This window comes from Leptonychotes weddellii, chromosome 7, assembly GCF_054177405.1.
Source record: "Leptonychotes weddellii isolate Sample4059 chromosome 7, ASM5417740v2, whole genome shotgun sequence".
NCBI classification, from domain to species: domain Eukaryota; kingdom Metazoa; phylum Chordata; class Mammalia; order Carnivora; family Phocidae; genus Leptonychotes; species Leptonychotes weddellii.
Window position 1 is genome coordinate 32,647,795 of NC_138375.1, and position 16,053 is coordinate 32,663,847.

The following is a 16,053-nucleotide window of genomic DNA, read 5'->3' on the forward strand; positions in this document are numbered from 1 at the left end:
CCCTTTGGGAATAAGTGGCCATTGATTCTATATTAGAAATGTAATACCTCCAAAGAATATCCAGCTTTGTCAATCTTTGAAGTGTAATGATGCCAGTTAAGATGTGGAAAACCTCTGGAGTTTTAACCAAAACTATTTCATCACTCCTTTCTGTTCATACAGGTCCTGACTCTCATATTCTCAAATTCTTCCCCAGCCGCTCTATGCCTTGTCTTAGGCAAAGCAATTTCCATTTCAACTTCTCATCCCCATTGTCCTGTTCAGCAAAGTCTTTCCTTGGGATCTAGCCCCTCCTTAGGGTTGTGTGGGATTGTAAATAGCAACCCCCCCATTTGCTGTCATAAATGACTTTTCCTGTCATGTTAGCAAAACACACATTTCAACATGTATCCACCCAACTGGAAATCTTGGTTTCATAGAATTATGAAGATAAGGCATAAAACTGTAAAACCATTGGTCTGATACTAAAAGCACTTTCGAAGGTTTAAAACCAGCATTTCTCATTCAGTTTCTGCTCTCCTTCAGCCTGAGATATTGGCCGATGGGCCCAACCAGCTGTGCTGGTGAACATCCATACTTAAGCAAAGCATGTTTCCTTTGTCAAGTAAGGTTAATTCTTTGTCCGGCATTTAATACATTACTCTTGGAAACAAGTCCAGAACCTTATGGACAGCGCCTTTTAATATCGCCTTTCAATAATTCTCTCGGTGTGATGGGGCAAATCAGGGCAAGACTTCTACCACAGAAACCCTTCAAAGCCCCTTTTGCCCCATCAGAGTCTCCATAGGAAGCAGGGCCAGGACGAAGGAAGCAACTGAAGCAGGGTCATGGAGGCGCAGGGTTGGATCTTGTCTTCATTTAAGATTGTGACATTTATTCATGATCAACTATTACTTTAATTCTGGTGTTTTAAAAGTTGCATTAAAATATTATTTGCTTTTGGGCACCTGGGTGGCTCAGTTGGTTGAGCAACTGCCTTCGGCTCGGGTCATGATCCTGGAGTCCCGGGATTGAGTCCCGCAGCGGACTCCCTGCTCAGCGGGGAGTCTGCTTCTCCCTCTGACCCTCCCCCCTCTCATGCTCTCTCTATCTCATTCTCTCTCTCAAATAAATAAATAAAATCTTTAAAAAAATATTATTTGCTTTTGTTATTGAGATTTGGGCCACTTCAGATTTTGTGCATGAGGCCTCACCCTTGTTACCCTTGTGCTGGCCTCGCTTAAGGAGACCATCTCCCTATCTGATGGCTCAGTGGCAGAGAGAACATGTTTGAATTTGGGGAAAAGGGAGCAATGATTTCACTGGGAGAGTATTCAAAATTGAAAAGCAGCCAGGTATTACAAAACTGCAAATATTTTCTTCTGAATAACATAATGGAATTACCTTTGTCTTGTGATAGATTTGTGAATATGCCATGAAATTCTTCCTATATAGAAAAGCTCATGTTTTTCATGCCCTGAAGCTATAAAGAAAATGATGATGAACAAAGTGACAAGTATTAACAGAAATGTTAATTGCCCCCAGGGAAGGAAGGAATGTGGCATTTGGCCAAAAACTCCAAAACGGGAGGAGGAGAATATGGGTCTTCTGGCTGGATTTACTCCTGCATCTTTGATGAATTTAAGTAAGGTAATTTATACTTTCTCTGCTCCCTTTTAAAAGCAAGAGTTCTCTTCATGCTTGAATTCATTGTTGGCTAGTTTATAAAAAATAGATGCCATTTTTAAAAGGGACAGAACCAAAATTGCTTAAGAAAGTCCCTCCCAGTGCCAGTAGCAGGCATACTTAACCCTGAATACAACAGCAAATTTTCTTTCTTTTTTTTTTTTTTTAAAAGATTTTATTTATTTATTTGAGACAGAGAGAATGAGAGAGACAGAGAGCACATGACAGGGGGAAGGGTCAGAGGGAGAAGCAGGCCCTCTGCCGAGCAGGGAGCCCGATGGGGGACTCGATCCCGGGACTCCAGGATCACGACCTGAGCCGAAGGCAGTCGCTTAACCAACTGAGCCACCCAGGCGCCCGCAAATTTTCTTTATTCCATCTTATTTTCCTGGAAAGAGGACATATTAAATAAAGTTATAGAACCGAGCTAACAATTTAGTGCATGCAGCCAGTCACACTTGCTTAAATTTTTGACCATTACTTTCAGGACTCAAAATAGCTATTGATGCTTAACATCCAATTATTCTAAGAGGACTACATTTCTTTTGTATTGCAGAGCATAAGTAATTTTCAAATAGGCCGAACATGTCATAAAATTTTGCTAGGTGTAGTGTAGATGAACAAAATAATCAGACTTGGGTTTTATGGCACAAATTCTAGAAGGATAGAGGCATCAAGGAGATAAATCTTGTTCACACAGCCTAATGTCATAAATTATGAAAGTAAAATTCATAAGAGCTAAGTAGCATAGTAAAATTATAAAATTAACAAATATAAACACTTAAATTTAAGAAGTCATGGGGACTTTTAAAAATAGGCCTGAAAGATGATAGAGATCACTTCTATTTTAAAGTGTAAATAATTCACGATTTAAAATAATAACATCTAAAGTTTAAAATACATCATATTGTTTAAATTACCCAAGTCCTTTAGGAACTAGCCTAACTTGACTGTGTACTTTGTAATGTCCTGCAGATGTTATGCTCACTTAAGTTTATAAATTGCAAAATAACCACCATTTTAAAGTGGGATGGCATCCGTCAGGGAATCATTCACTTATGGAGTGGTCCCTGAGACCCGGAGACAGGCTATTTATTTGATAAATAGAATCTATTGCCATTCCTGCCATTTATCCTTACAGTTTTCAAGAATCCTTCGTTCAATGCAATAAACGCTATGTCAGGCTTTTAGGTCTGATTCAAAATCCACTTGTAAAGGGAGGTTCTATCACTATCAAAAGCCTTTGCAAGGGCGAAGGCTGTCATAAAAGAGGATTGTATAATAAATTGTAAGGTGATTTTTTCCCATCTCTAAATCTAATAGCACAGAAATGACTGTGTTTTGGAATTGGGCAACAACCACATGTTAAGGAGGTACAGAGCAAAGAATAAGTAGACTTCAACTAGTACTATATGGAAGAGGTAAAACACAGGGACAACTGGGAAACACACATTCTATTTACCTTCCTCGCTACAGTCATGGGCTTATCTATAATTAAGTTTATAATGACTATCAAGTATAAGCCTACTTGGAGATCTTACAATGTAAAGGCAGAAAGAGGCAAATCTGTACTCATTAATAAAACAAAACATTTGATTAGAGTATATTGATAAAATAAACTATTCATGATGTTAGTTTATTTTCTGTTGAATTTATTAATAATCTTTATATATATTTATATATATATGGCTTTGAGCAAAGACAAAAGAAATACTCTAATTCGTCCCTGATCATAACAGTTGTTGTAAGAATCAGCTATTCTACTATTTTCCCAGCAGCAGAAAGACCAATCTTTTCAATAATACATTTCTTTCTGTACAGATTAAAACTCCATACTCATGGGCTTAACTATGTACAGAGAAAAGAGGTCACTTTTCAACTAGCAATGGACTTTTATATTACAGGAATGTGAGTCAATTTTTTTTCTTAATCTAAGCATATATATTCATACATATATATGTATATAATTTACCCTGTACCATTTATTTTTAGTTTAACATATAAACCTTAGTTTTTTGTCCATTCTGTTACAAAGTGAATAAAAATTTTATGGTTGCACTGAAAGACCATGCAATTCAATTTTGCTTATGTTTCCCAATAGTGCTCAAAATAAAAAACCAAAAATTTATATATAAAAATATTTCACTACCAAACCCATTAGTACTATCAAATGTAAACCTTTAATAATTTAAAGGACCAATACATGATCTTAGTAAATTGAAGTTAATTCTCAATATTTTAATAAAATAAAGGAGTTTTGTACTGATATGTAAATGGTCTTGCAGCTTTCCCATAGGTTCTAGGTAGACTGAACAATCCCCTTCTTACACCATTCCTGACATGCCATCAGATGTCACCAGCATGTTAATGACAGCATTACATTGAGTAGCATTGTTGATTACTTCCACACAAGCTGGGATCTGTTAGAAAGGAAACATAACAACTCATTTTGGTATTATAGGTATTATATCCGTAAAAGGCATAACAGGCAGCATGGATCCATTTTAGAGTTTTTGCTTTAGTTTTGTTTTCTGTCCTCAAGTCTGTCTGGAGGCCCTGCCCCATTTAATGTGTGACCTTTGTTAAGTTCTTCTTGAATGTATCGCCAGTGTCAAAGATACCAAAGACCTCCACTTCAGGTCATTCTCTTAACTTGGGTTATTTACAGAAGTCGTTTATTAGGAATCTTCCAATTGTGTTCCAGTCATCCACCACATTTGTGGGATGCATTAGGCACAAATGATTACTAAGGGACTTCTCTGAGAAGCAGCAGATGTTCACAGATCATGGAGAGAAGGAAACAGACAAACAAACAATGCTCACATTCAGTTTGCCCCTTGCTTTCTGTCATCACGTCCATACATTTTCCAGCACGTTCCGAGTAACAAACCTCCTATCTAAGGGCTATGTTAGTCACCACATGCCTTAAGATTTACTAACCATTTTATTACAATATACATAGAACAAAATGTGTGTTCCCAAACAGACATGATGCTATCGTGTATTTAGTTATTTTAAATCAACACCAGGGTAAACTACCAACTACCAACAGTAAAGACACAGAACACACTGGCAACTCCAAATCAAGCTGTGGTTTACAAATCATTATTTAAATAATAGTAATAATAGTAATAATATTAAATGAAAGTGAAAACCTCACTTCTAGACTTATGTCAGAGATTCAAGTCAGCCTTATAGGAATTTTAAGATAGGCAATTAATGAATGGTTATATTTTTCTAGAAATGAGAAATACTGTAAGCCTCTCCCTACAGTGACTGATCTGAACCTATATATTTTTTTTTCCCCAAAAAGCATGCAGGGACTATTTTCAGATGCTTGGTTATGGCAAGAAGGAAGAAAAGTAATGATTTTTTGGTGTAATACAAGCAATTTGTAGAATTGAGCATACAGTTTTGCATAAAACATTGCAGGTTAAAATAATATTGTAGGTTTCAAGCCATTGCATTACAGTTGAATAACTGTCACAATTAGGTTTTGTAAAATTTCAAACTCTAAGTTTTGAAGTGAAGCAATAAAACTAAATTCTTAAGTGATGACTTTTACCCTCATACAGCACAGAATAGCTATTTTTATTTGGGTTGAAAAAGTTATTTACAACTAACATTGATTGAGTCTTGGTAAAAGTCCGATAACACATGAAGACAAATATCCCCTCAGCTTTCTGAAAGATCAATGAACGTGTTTGAGGTTAGAGATATTCCTAACGGTGGCAATGCAAGTCTCCAACCGTGGCCAAGCATACGGCGTGTTCTGTAACCTAATTCAAAATTGAAAGCACCAAAATACAATTTGGATCTATAAAATGGGACTTGCTATTTAATTCTCCATAATTAATGATTAACAATTTAGATGCAGAGACACAGCTAATGAAAGAAGTTTTGGTTGGTGCTATTCAGTAGGTCACTTGAGTTGCCTTTTAAAAATCAGAGTTTTGTTTCCACTGAATCCAAGAACTCTTCCTAAAGTAGAGAAATACATATATCAAAGGAATTCAGTAAAAGTAGGTTAAAAATAAACGATCTTACAACAACATTTTAAATCCTTTAATGATTTAAAGAAAGGAAGACATATAACACTGAATGCTAAACAGGTCTTTTGAACTTCTCTTGGGAATTTAGATAGATATTTAATAGTAGATATATATTTATATATTTTACATTTTGCATGTAGGCCAGAGCTGTCTAAAATATCTCTTCGTAGTAGGCTATAGGAATCTATCAGGAGATAGAATAAAATAAGGTCTGAGAAGATGCTCAGTCTATTAGAGTATTTCTTTCTGCTTTGACAATCAGCAGGGATCATAAATTTGAAGCAAATCGTGGCTTTTCTGCCTCTGGGTCTGTAGTTAAGACTGAGGAAGACTCTCTCGGAAGAGCAGCTGCTGGTGGAGGGGGTGCGGGAGGGGCTCCGCGGTTAGGGGGAATGGCTCCCGAGGACATCTGTCGGAACAGGGTGACTCGCTGGGGGACAGTGCCCCTGCCCCCTGCCTGAAGGCCCGGGCCGTGAACGGCGGTCACGGGCTGAGGGATGGAGGCCAGGGACTCGCCCACAGTGGGATGAGGTCTGGAAATGAGAGTGGAAACCTCATGAGGCAGCGAGGGCTGCGAGGCCGACAGGGGCCTGACTTCTCGGGTCAGGCTGGCGTTGTGGAGCGCCTGCGTGCTCCTGTGCACGTCGTTTTTCGGCGTGGAGCCGCCGGGCGTCTGTGGCTGCGGGGGCGGCTGCGGGGGCTGCGGGGGCTGCTGGAGCTGCTGCTGCGTGAGTGACAGCTGGGAGGCAGTGGGGGAGGCGTAGTGGAAAGTTCGAGTGGCCAGCGGGCTCTGTACGGGAGGGCTGCAGACCGCAGTGGTGTAGGAGCAGGGCGACAGGATGGCGGACGGCTGGGGGGTCTGTGTGCTGGGGCTGGGGGAATGCAGGTTGCTGTGGGACAGACTGGTGGCTGTGTACACCGGCGGAGACTGTGTCCTCATGCGGGAGGTCGGCGTCGTGGTGGAGGAGGTGGAATTCAGGGCTGTCATTTGGGGATAACTGATGGGAGCGATTGCCTGCACCATCTCGCGGTCATGCTTCACGATCTGCTTCAGGATCTCGTTCTCCTGATTGTTGAAGACGCCAGTGTTCAGATCCTTCTGGAACTTCTGCAGAAGAATGGAATTTTTCTTTCCTGTCAGCGAAAGAGAGGGAGCCACTGAGAAAGCCTACAGATGACGGGTGACGAGCCCAGGGGAGAGTGGCTCCTGGAAACAGAAGTATGCCCATGTTGCACAGAAGACGCTTAAAAGCCAAGTACTCACCTTTAGACGCGAACGGAAAGATGGCTCCTGCCCTTCACGCTTCCTGTAGCTCCCTGGGAAATCTTACCTTCTGTGCAAGCCAAGTTGAAAAGTGTAATGTGGCAAAAGCCATCTTACAGGAGAAAGGGAGGTATCTGACCTGAGGGCTACTTTGAAGAGTGGGAGAAGAAAGGGCATTTGGATCAGGATGGGCCTGGAATGAAAATTTAAGTTTAAAGCTACTTTTTTTTTTTTTTCTTCCAGGAAAGGACAATAGAACACTTACTATGTGACAGCTACTCTACAAAAGGCTTTAGGTAGACTTAATTTATTTAATCCTCCACCCTTGGAGGTGGATGTGTTTATAAGCCTGTTTCACTCAGAAGGAGAACGGGACAGAGGAAGGTTAGAACAATGCCCAAGAGAGCCTGGTTAATAAGAAACAGGACTGGGGAAGGAAAACAGCAAATATGATTGCAGATTCTTACCAGCGGCATGCATCTGTATCCTGTGAGTGCCTTCTAGAAATGCAGTCTCTTAATCCCCCTCCTACTTGCTGACCAAGATGCTGCATCTTACTAAGATCCTCAGGAGATTCTCACGTGCAAATTTGAGGAGCCCTATGGCAAGTCCTTTGCCTCTGACCAGTGCCCTATACCAGTGATCCTCCACCATACGTTCATAGTCTTCTCATCTCTGAAGCTTTGAAAAATACTGATTTTCATCTGAACCGTATTAATTAAACCAGAATAACCAGACATGGGGTCCAGATTTCAGTACTTTAAAAGCATATTTCCTCAGAGGATTTTTATGCATGGCCAGGTGGAGAACCATTTCATAATCTTTCCTTTTCTGAAAGGTCTTTGTGAGGATTAAGGGGCACAGTGTATGGCAGGTTCTCAGCTCCCTCTAGAACCTCAGTAAGCATTACCTCTCCTTCCTGCCATTGTCTTTTGAGTGGTTTGCAGTAAGTAGACATTCTTTGGCAGGATGACAATAGAATCAAAATTAGATCGATGAAAGGGGGAAATTAGTGACTTTTGGTGACATCATTGATAAAATAATCCCCAGATAAATATCGTAACTGAAAAGTGAATCAGCTTGCCATATTGCTAAATGAAGTTAGAGTTAGAAGGAATACTTTTTAATGGAAATATTTGTTATAATTTACTTGGATGCTGGAAAACTATCATTTTAAATGACTGCCGAAATAAATGCTTGTCTCTCCTTATAGAAATGTTCTAATTTTCTCAAGAACAAAAGCTCCTGTATCTGTAATAAATATAAATGCTTATTTAGCATATTGCCTTAACTAAATATGGTCTTACATGTATAAGCAATAGCCACAGAATGGATAATATTTCTTTGTGATCATGTGAATAGTCAACAGTTTGTAATGTAAATATCTGTGAACTTGTGGAGAAATATTATACTTTTTAATGCACTGTTAGAATTTTATAAGGATCAAAACTGCAAATGCTTGGTGCTTATTAGCAATTTTATTGCCTGCATTATTGATTGCAAACCATTTCATGCAAACTTTCTTATAAAAATTAATTGGAATAAGTTAGACGAGAGTAAAGCTGATCAGATTAACAGAAATTCTCTATTAAAATACCCTGATTTTAATGCTTTCTCTGAAAATGTCTAGCTGGCTTAGGAAAAAAACGCATGTGCTCAGAAATTAGTCTCTAGCTCTACCATGAGCACTCACATACCACAGAGAGGTAAATTATTTTCAAATTAAATAAAGATGCTTTCAGGAATACCCACTTTTATGGGCACTGTCTCTCTCAATACTATGTCCTATTACATGTCTAAATTGTCAATGTGAATTTCTAATATGTGTCTTATGTCTAATGATAATGTCCAAATACTACCTTTACTTCTCCTAATCTAATTTCAGAGCCTAATGTACCTGTCATCCCACTCTGTAAAAGGAAAGAAAGACACAGAGTGCATAAGAAAAGCTGACATAAGACTACATCAATCAGTGATCCTTACCTTTAATAAGAATGAAGCACTTGTTTACTTCCAAGTGATCCCAACCCCATATCCTTTGAGATCATTGATTCCTTCATCCCTCCCTACCAGCTCGCTTCAAGAATATTCATTGTGTACTAGGTACTGTGAATGTAATAGTGAATTAGACATGATCTCTACATTCACAAATCTTAGCATCGTTGGAGCAATTGCAATGATAAAAGCAGTATTGTGATGGAGGAAATTCCTAGGGGGATGGGAGAACATACCCAGGATACTCAGCCTAGGAGCCAGTAGGAGGTCACAGAAGATTTCTACAGGGAAGGGATGTCTAAACCCAGGTTATGAATGGAGTAGAGTTAAGCAAGGAAAGGGGGCAGAGCGTGGTAGGGTGGGGAAAGAGGATTTAGGTATAGAAAATGAATGCATACCACCTTCTGACGTCAGAATGTTCCAGCATATCTTGGGAAGCGAATAGCAAGCCAATCTGTTCTAACTTTACTATAGCAATTCTTCAGATCTTTAAACTAGTGTAACTAATAAGGTCTAATTTATATATTCTTATTGGAGAGCAGAGAAGACTGTAAAATAAGTTGATGTTTACAAAGTAAAGCATCTATGTCGGGCACTTCTAGGAAGGTTTTTCCTGCACGAGTCTGTATTACAAACGTTTCCAGAAGTTTCTACTCAGACAAATAAAATGTACAAGTTTTCAGTTCTCAATATACAGCTAAAAATGTAAAGTTGATACATAAAATTTTTTTAAACCTTGTAGTAAAATTATTTGGTTTGTAATGTAGACTCATACTATTATATTTTTAGTTCTATTTTAGTGCTACCTAAAATTTTTATCATTGTTTTTTACCTGAAGATTCAAATTGTTTTGGCATCACTGGGGAAATCAGACTGAGCAGCTAGTAAAAATAGAGATGATTAAATAAACCCAGAATACTTAGAAGAGAAAGATAGTAGAAATAGGGCTAGAGCTAACTGCTAGTTCTATGCTAATTAATAGGCAACCTACTATAGCATTTAGGACTTACGATTGCAAACATATATCAGTCCACTAAAGTATAACTAAATTGTACACAAAAAAGGTAGAAAACTGAAGAGAGTACCTATCCGATCTAGTCGGTCAATGGCAACGGTCTCGAAGGCTCGCCTCATCATTGGATATTCCTCCAGGACCTCATTGAAATTGTCCACAGAAAGTGAATAAAGACGACAATATGTATCAGCTCGAACACTGGCAGTGCGGCGGCCCTTGGTCAGCAAGCAGATCTCTATAAATACAAGAAGGGAAGATTTGTTTGGTAGTTTACTTTCAAAGACCACTAAGACCCATAATTTTAAAAAAAAGTCTCATGGTGTGATCAACCAATGTTTGGCAGCATTTTCTATTTTATCAGTAAATTCCTTCTGACAAAAATATCCAATTAACAATACTCAACCTTAAAATGATATTTATTGTTAAACAGTTAAAGATTTTAGTTCAAATGGAAAGCTGACACGGAGTTACCTATCCTTCAGCCCTCATTCCAATCCATCTGAAATAACAATAAAAATGTAGAAAAGGGAATCATAAATCCACAATGGAGTTGAATACTGGAAGAAACTGTTATCAGACAAGATTTTTATGAAGTTTGGAAGGCAAAAAGCAGATCATATGATATAGAGAGAAACCAAAGTGAACCCAAACACTGGCCTAGAAAGTCCTATGATCAAGAAAAACTGGACCATAGGTTCTGAGGAATGCATTTCAGGCATGCCTTATGTAGTTCGCATATTCCCAATGAGATTGGTATAGAAAATTACATTCCAAATGCACAGAGAGGCTTTCTGTTTCAGTAATTGCTAAGAAAAATTGTTTTTTGAGAATTAGATTTCCAAAATAAACATTTGCAAATTTGGATTCCCTTATTTGCTACTTAAATAAATCTATAAGTGATAATTTTCTATTTCATTTCCCTAAATTTATTAATTCAACTCTATAGATTTTGATTTTTTAAAAAAATTAAAAATATTTTAAAAATTTAGTTTCAAGATAACCAATTTGAAAAAAGAAATGGCAGAAATATTTCTGTAATGCACAGTTTCCTAACGTAAGGAAATAAAAGCAAAATAATTATTGAAAGGGGCCTAAATTCACACTCTCCTGAACTTATTTAAGTAAGTTCAGTTCATGTTGATAAACATGGTGAATAAATTACGTGGTAGGCATTATGTATTTGATGTTAGGGCTGGAAATATGAATCAAACAGAATATCTACTTTTGTGTTACTTATATACTGATGATTTTTTAAAAAAGAGTTCATCTTAATTGAGAGTTCATTTAAATGCAATCTGGTAAGAACAATAATACAGACTGTGGGCATTCTGGAAGTATTAAGAAGCACATCTGAACCAATCTGGGAAGATAGCATTTTAGGAAATGCCACTGAAGCAACCACTTATGTTGTTGTTCATGCTGGTAAACATGTAAATTTAATAAGTAATATTGTGGAATGTTCACGTTTGTGTGCATGTGCATGTGTGTGTGTGTACTGGTGTAGGTAGAAAGATGAATCTATATTATATTTAAACATAAAGCATATTATCACACCATGGAATTTGCTGGCTACTTTAATCTGAACAATGTGGTAAAAGGAAGTATTTTCAGCACTATCCCCAAATTAAATTCCTGTTGGTCACTAAAGTACTAATGCCATATTATAAATTTATAATTGGCACATTATGGTGAATAAGCTGATGGGAAATGTATTACTGCTAAGTGTTTCTTTCAAATCTGTGCAAGTTGTCATGTAGAATGGTTAGGTTATACACCTCATGGAAAATAACCAGTAAGATATAACAAAGATCTTAAAAAGTATCCATACTCTTCAACCCAGAAATTTCACTGGACAATCTAACCTGAGGAATAGTCTATAATTAGAACAGTGTTTACACGGTGATACATATTTATTTAAACATTTGCAAATGCGAGAATGTCGTCAAGATTCAACCAAGTACAAGGTCACTGGATGAAATATGTGGCAGTTATGAAAAGTGAAGCTTTTAAAGTCAGTGTGATAACAGTAGAATGGTCATGAAAGCTTAAGTGAGAAAAGAAAGATACAAGATTGTAATTACAGTCTGATAAAAATGATCCTAATGCTAATGACATCTACCAATATGCCTTGCTCTGGATGAAAAAATATTCCTTTATGCAGATGTGCATTTTTTCTTTTTTCAACCTCTCTTTACATAAATTATTTTTATTTTGTGATGTGCATAACCTTTAATTAAAAACCTTTAGTTATAAAATTAATATCTAAGTGCACAGACTAGGAAATTAAAAAAAGGATATGAGGGAATGCAAACCTGTTAGTAGTGATTACGACAGTAGGGGATTTCCCCAACTTTACCTTCCATTCTTTTTAATATATTTTTGTTTTGGCACTTATATTTTTAATTTCCAAATGCTTTCCATTTTCCTATGTTTATTTCTTTCTCATTACATCCTTCTCTTTCATTATAGATGTAATGTCCACTGTCTCCTGATGGGTGTTAAGAGTTCTGAATATGAATGAAGCTTATATGCTACAACAGGGACAGGCCTCAGTGTGTTTCACAAACATACATGAAAGAAGCAAGACATGAGTCTACAGATTATATGATTCCATGTATATGAAGTATCCAGAGAAGGCAAATCTATAGAGACAAATTATTGGTTGCTCGGGACAGCGGGTAGGAAAAGAGATTCACGATAAATGGATACAAAGAATCTTATTGGAGTGATGAAAATGTCCTAAACCTGATTTATGGTGATGGTTTCATAATTTGGTAAATTTAATTAAAAAATTGAATTGTACACTTTACATGGGTAAATATACTACAATATAAACATATATATATATAAAATATATTGCAATAAAACTGTGAAAGTGAAAAGAAAAAAGGGCTTTTGTTTTTCTATTTTATATATATCTTAGTCCCCTTCTGTTTTCTGAATTCTTTCTCTTCACTATTTCTGCCTCTGTGCCTAGAGGTTTTCCTTGAATGTTTAATGGTTTCTTCAGGTAATCCGTTCACATTCTTTCACATTTAAGGATGAAAAATCTGGTGATGTGGAATAATTTGTTGATTTGGAGTTTCTCTTTAGAGCAAAGAGATAGGCAGTTTGTTCTCTTACTTCCTTAAATGCCAGAATGGGGAAGGCTTTACTCCAGGGTCACTAATAATCTCTCTTAGCCGTTCTCTGCCTTCTTCAACTGCTTTTAAAGAAGAACCTCAGGAGAATAAATGCCTGGTTACAGGCTGCTCTGCAATGTGGAGTGAGGGACAAAGAGTCCTTTGTACCATATGCAGCCTTGGGTTCTCCCTCACTTTTCATTTGGCTCTTTGTATGCATAGATATGCATCACCTGTTTTCTCCCTCACTTTTCATTTGGCTCTTTGTAGTCCTAGGGTCTCAGCTGGGAGCTATTCTTGGGTTCTGCCAGGAGATCTGCTCCCTCCCTGGGCACAGTCCTTGATATATATATTCCAAGTTCCCTCTACTTTCCCTTCAAGTTTCATCAGTAACCACCAGCATACTTAAAACAAATTTTTGGCTTAAACAACTGAAATTTTATGTTATCACAGTTCTGGAGGCAACACAAAATTCTTCAGCCATTATTTCTTGGCACCTCCTCAATAATTTAGTAGTGAGAAACAGAACAAATGAAGGTATATTCATGAGAGGAGTGAAGGTAGACTCACTGGTCAGTGTGAAAATCACTTTAAATAGTTCCTTCTTTTAAAGTCTCTTTGTTTCTTCCATGAATAACAAAATTAACAAATGCCACACATTTAGCAATGAAAAAAGCAAATCTTCTGATCATAAAAGTGTCTTAGATTTCATGAATTGAATTTCTAGATTCAGTATGTGAATGGAGCAGTTGCTTCTCCATGAATTAATTTTTGATTAATATTAAGTTATTTTGGAGACCTACTTACTGAGGGAAGAGAGTCCTGTGTCAGGTGTTACAGAGTTTTTGTGTATTTACTCTGTGTGTGTGTGTGTGTGTATTTGGGTTTGGATAAAAAACAGAGAAAGAAAAACCGTTTTATTCATCTGTATCTCATACTATCCTTTCGGTTCCTAAGAAATTATGTATATATTAGTTTGTCACTACTTTTATTTTCTTGTATTGGATTTTCTAATTGTTTCCTAAAGATTACTTTACCTCCCTCACTGGTTTGAGACATTTTAAAGACAGCAATCATACAGTGACATTATTGTATCCCTCCCAGTGACTGCAACCTTGAGTTTTGAGCCCAGAGAAAATTATTTTAAAATGCTTATGAGTACATCAATGATAGTGGATGAACCCAAGGCACTAAGTTCTATTCTTTAAGTTTTAGATAATGTTATATTGGTTCCCCTGTGAGGTATCTCCCTTTTGTAACAGAACTTGCCAAATGATTTATGTACTTGCTCTAAGCAACACAACATATCTTTGTGGGTTTTGTGCAATATCTATAATGAAGAAAGTATCTAGAATGTTTGGTAATGTTTTCTTCAACATAGACAATGTCATTTCTCACCAGGTAGAAAGTTAACTTGCTTTTGGGTGCTCAGATTGACCTCACACAAAAAGTAAAATACACAATGAAATAAAATTGAACTCCCAAAGAACAAACTAAGTGCATCTTACAGATGTAAGCTTTTTAAAAGAATATTATGGCATATTTTCTAGACCATGTTGACTGTTCCAATCTTTCTATTTTCTTCTTGTTACTTTTTGAGAACTAAACTAGGAATTTCCCAGGGGTGCAATCACTGCTTTAACAATTTTAGTGCAAATTTACTTGGAAATAAGTGCCTTTATCTGGACACAAATTTCTAAATTATAATCCAGAGCACAAGTATTTGGGGACTTGACGTATTAATTTTAATTTTGTATGATTCTCCCGTTTTTCTTTACAGGGTAAGTTATTTCACTTATTGAAGAGGAAAACTGATAGTAATGCACCCTATCACAGGCACATTGGAAAACTGTTTTCAATTTCAACATTATAAAGAAGAGTATGTCCCAGAAGATTAAATTTGACTCACTGCTACTATATATATATATATTTTTTTTTTTTTAATAAACCTTAGGGTATGAGATATATCAACTGCTCCATGCTATTTTTGCTGACATCAGTTAACCTTGATTATAAGCATTTCAGTCTATCTGACATTACTGTCACCTATATAAAGTCATTTTATAAATGGCGTCAAGAATTTTGCAACTCAGAAATATTTCTGTGACCCCTAAAACAGAGTTTAACATTGCAGTAATGCAGGAACTTACCAGGAATTTATGACAGAAATTTGTAAGGTAATATGTTTAACTTGAGTTTCTAGAATTTATAGGAACATCTGTACTTGGTGCTCATAGTAACCTAAGCAAGAAGCTGCTTCCTTTTTTTGTATCCAATATCATGAAATAAAAGTAATTCTCTGTTCTGTATCAAAATACTAATTTCCTGTAAATTACTTAGGCTCCTAATCCAGTGTCTCATAGTATGTGCAAGAGGAAATAACACTTTCTTGTTTTCTTTCTATATTTGTATTTGTAATCTTTCTATATTTATACTAGTGAACTAGTAAAATATCACCTCTTACAGCATAGGAGGTGGTAACATCTGGCTTAAATCAATCTGCATATCAAGGTTGGCTGGTAGAAGCACTTGAGATGTCACATGAATTTGAACAGCAATCTAGGGAATTTGGAATAGAATAGAACATTCAATAGACGTAAATTTGTAGTAGTTGAAATATTTTGAGATATTTCATGGAGTACCTAGGTGGCTCAGTCGGTTAAGTGTCTGCCTTCAGCTCAGGTCATGGTCCCGGGGTCCATGGTCCCAAGCCCCAATCGGGCTGGGCTCTCTGCTAAGGAGGGAACCTGCTTCTCCCTCTCCCTCTGCTGCTCCTCCTGCTTGTACTCTCTCTCTCAAATAAATAAATAAAATCTTAAAAAAAAAGAAATATTTCACATCTTTTATAAGCTTCTGAAACAGATTGGATATAACATATTCATAAAAAATTCAGATATTATAAAAGAAGAGTTATGCATATATATTACAATAGCCTAATAA

At 36.8% G+C, this 16,053-nt stretch overlaps 1 protein-coding gene across 2 annotated transcripts in view; it reads right to left on the bottom strand.

The window, feature by feature from the left end:
* Window positions 1-3,300: 3,300 nt before the first annotated feature.
* Window positions 3,301-16,053, bottom strand: part of HCN1 (hyperpolarization activated cyclic nucleotide gated potassium channel 1) — a 390,570-nt gene continuing 377,817 nt past the window's right edge. For both annotated transcript variants that reach the window (XM_081826108.1, XM_081826107.1), the window contains 2 exons: window positions 10,062-10,226; window positions 3,301-6,851 (listed from right to left, as the gene is read on the bottom strand). In XM_081826108.1, the coding sequence (XP_081682234.1) occupies window positions 5,986-6,851; window positions 10,062-10,226 (1,031 nt within the window). In that variant the 3' untranslated portion in view covers window positions 3,301-5,985. The remainder of the gene's footprint in view (window positions 6,852-10,061; window positions 10,227-16,053) is intronic.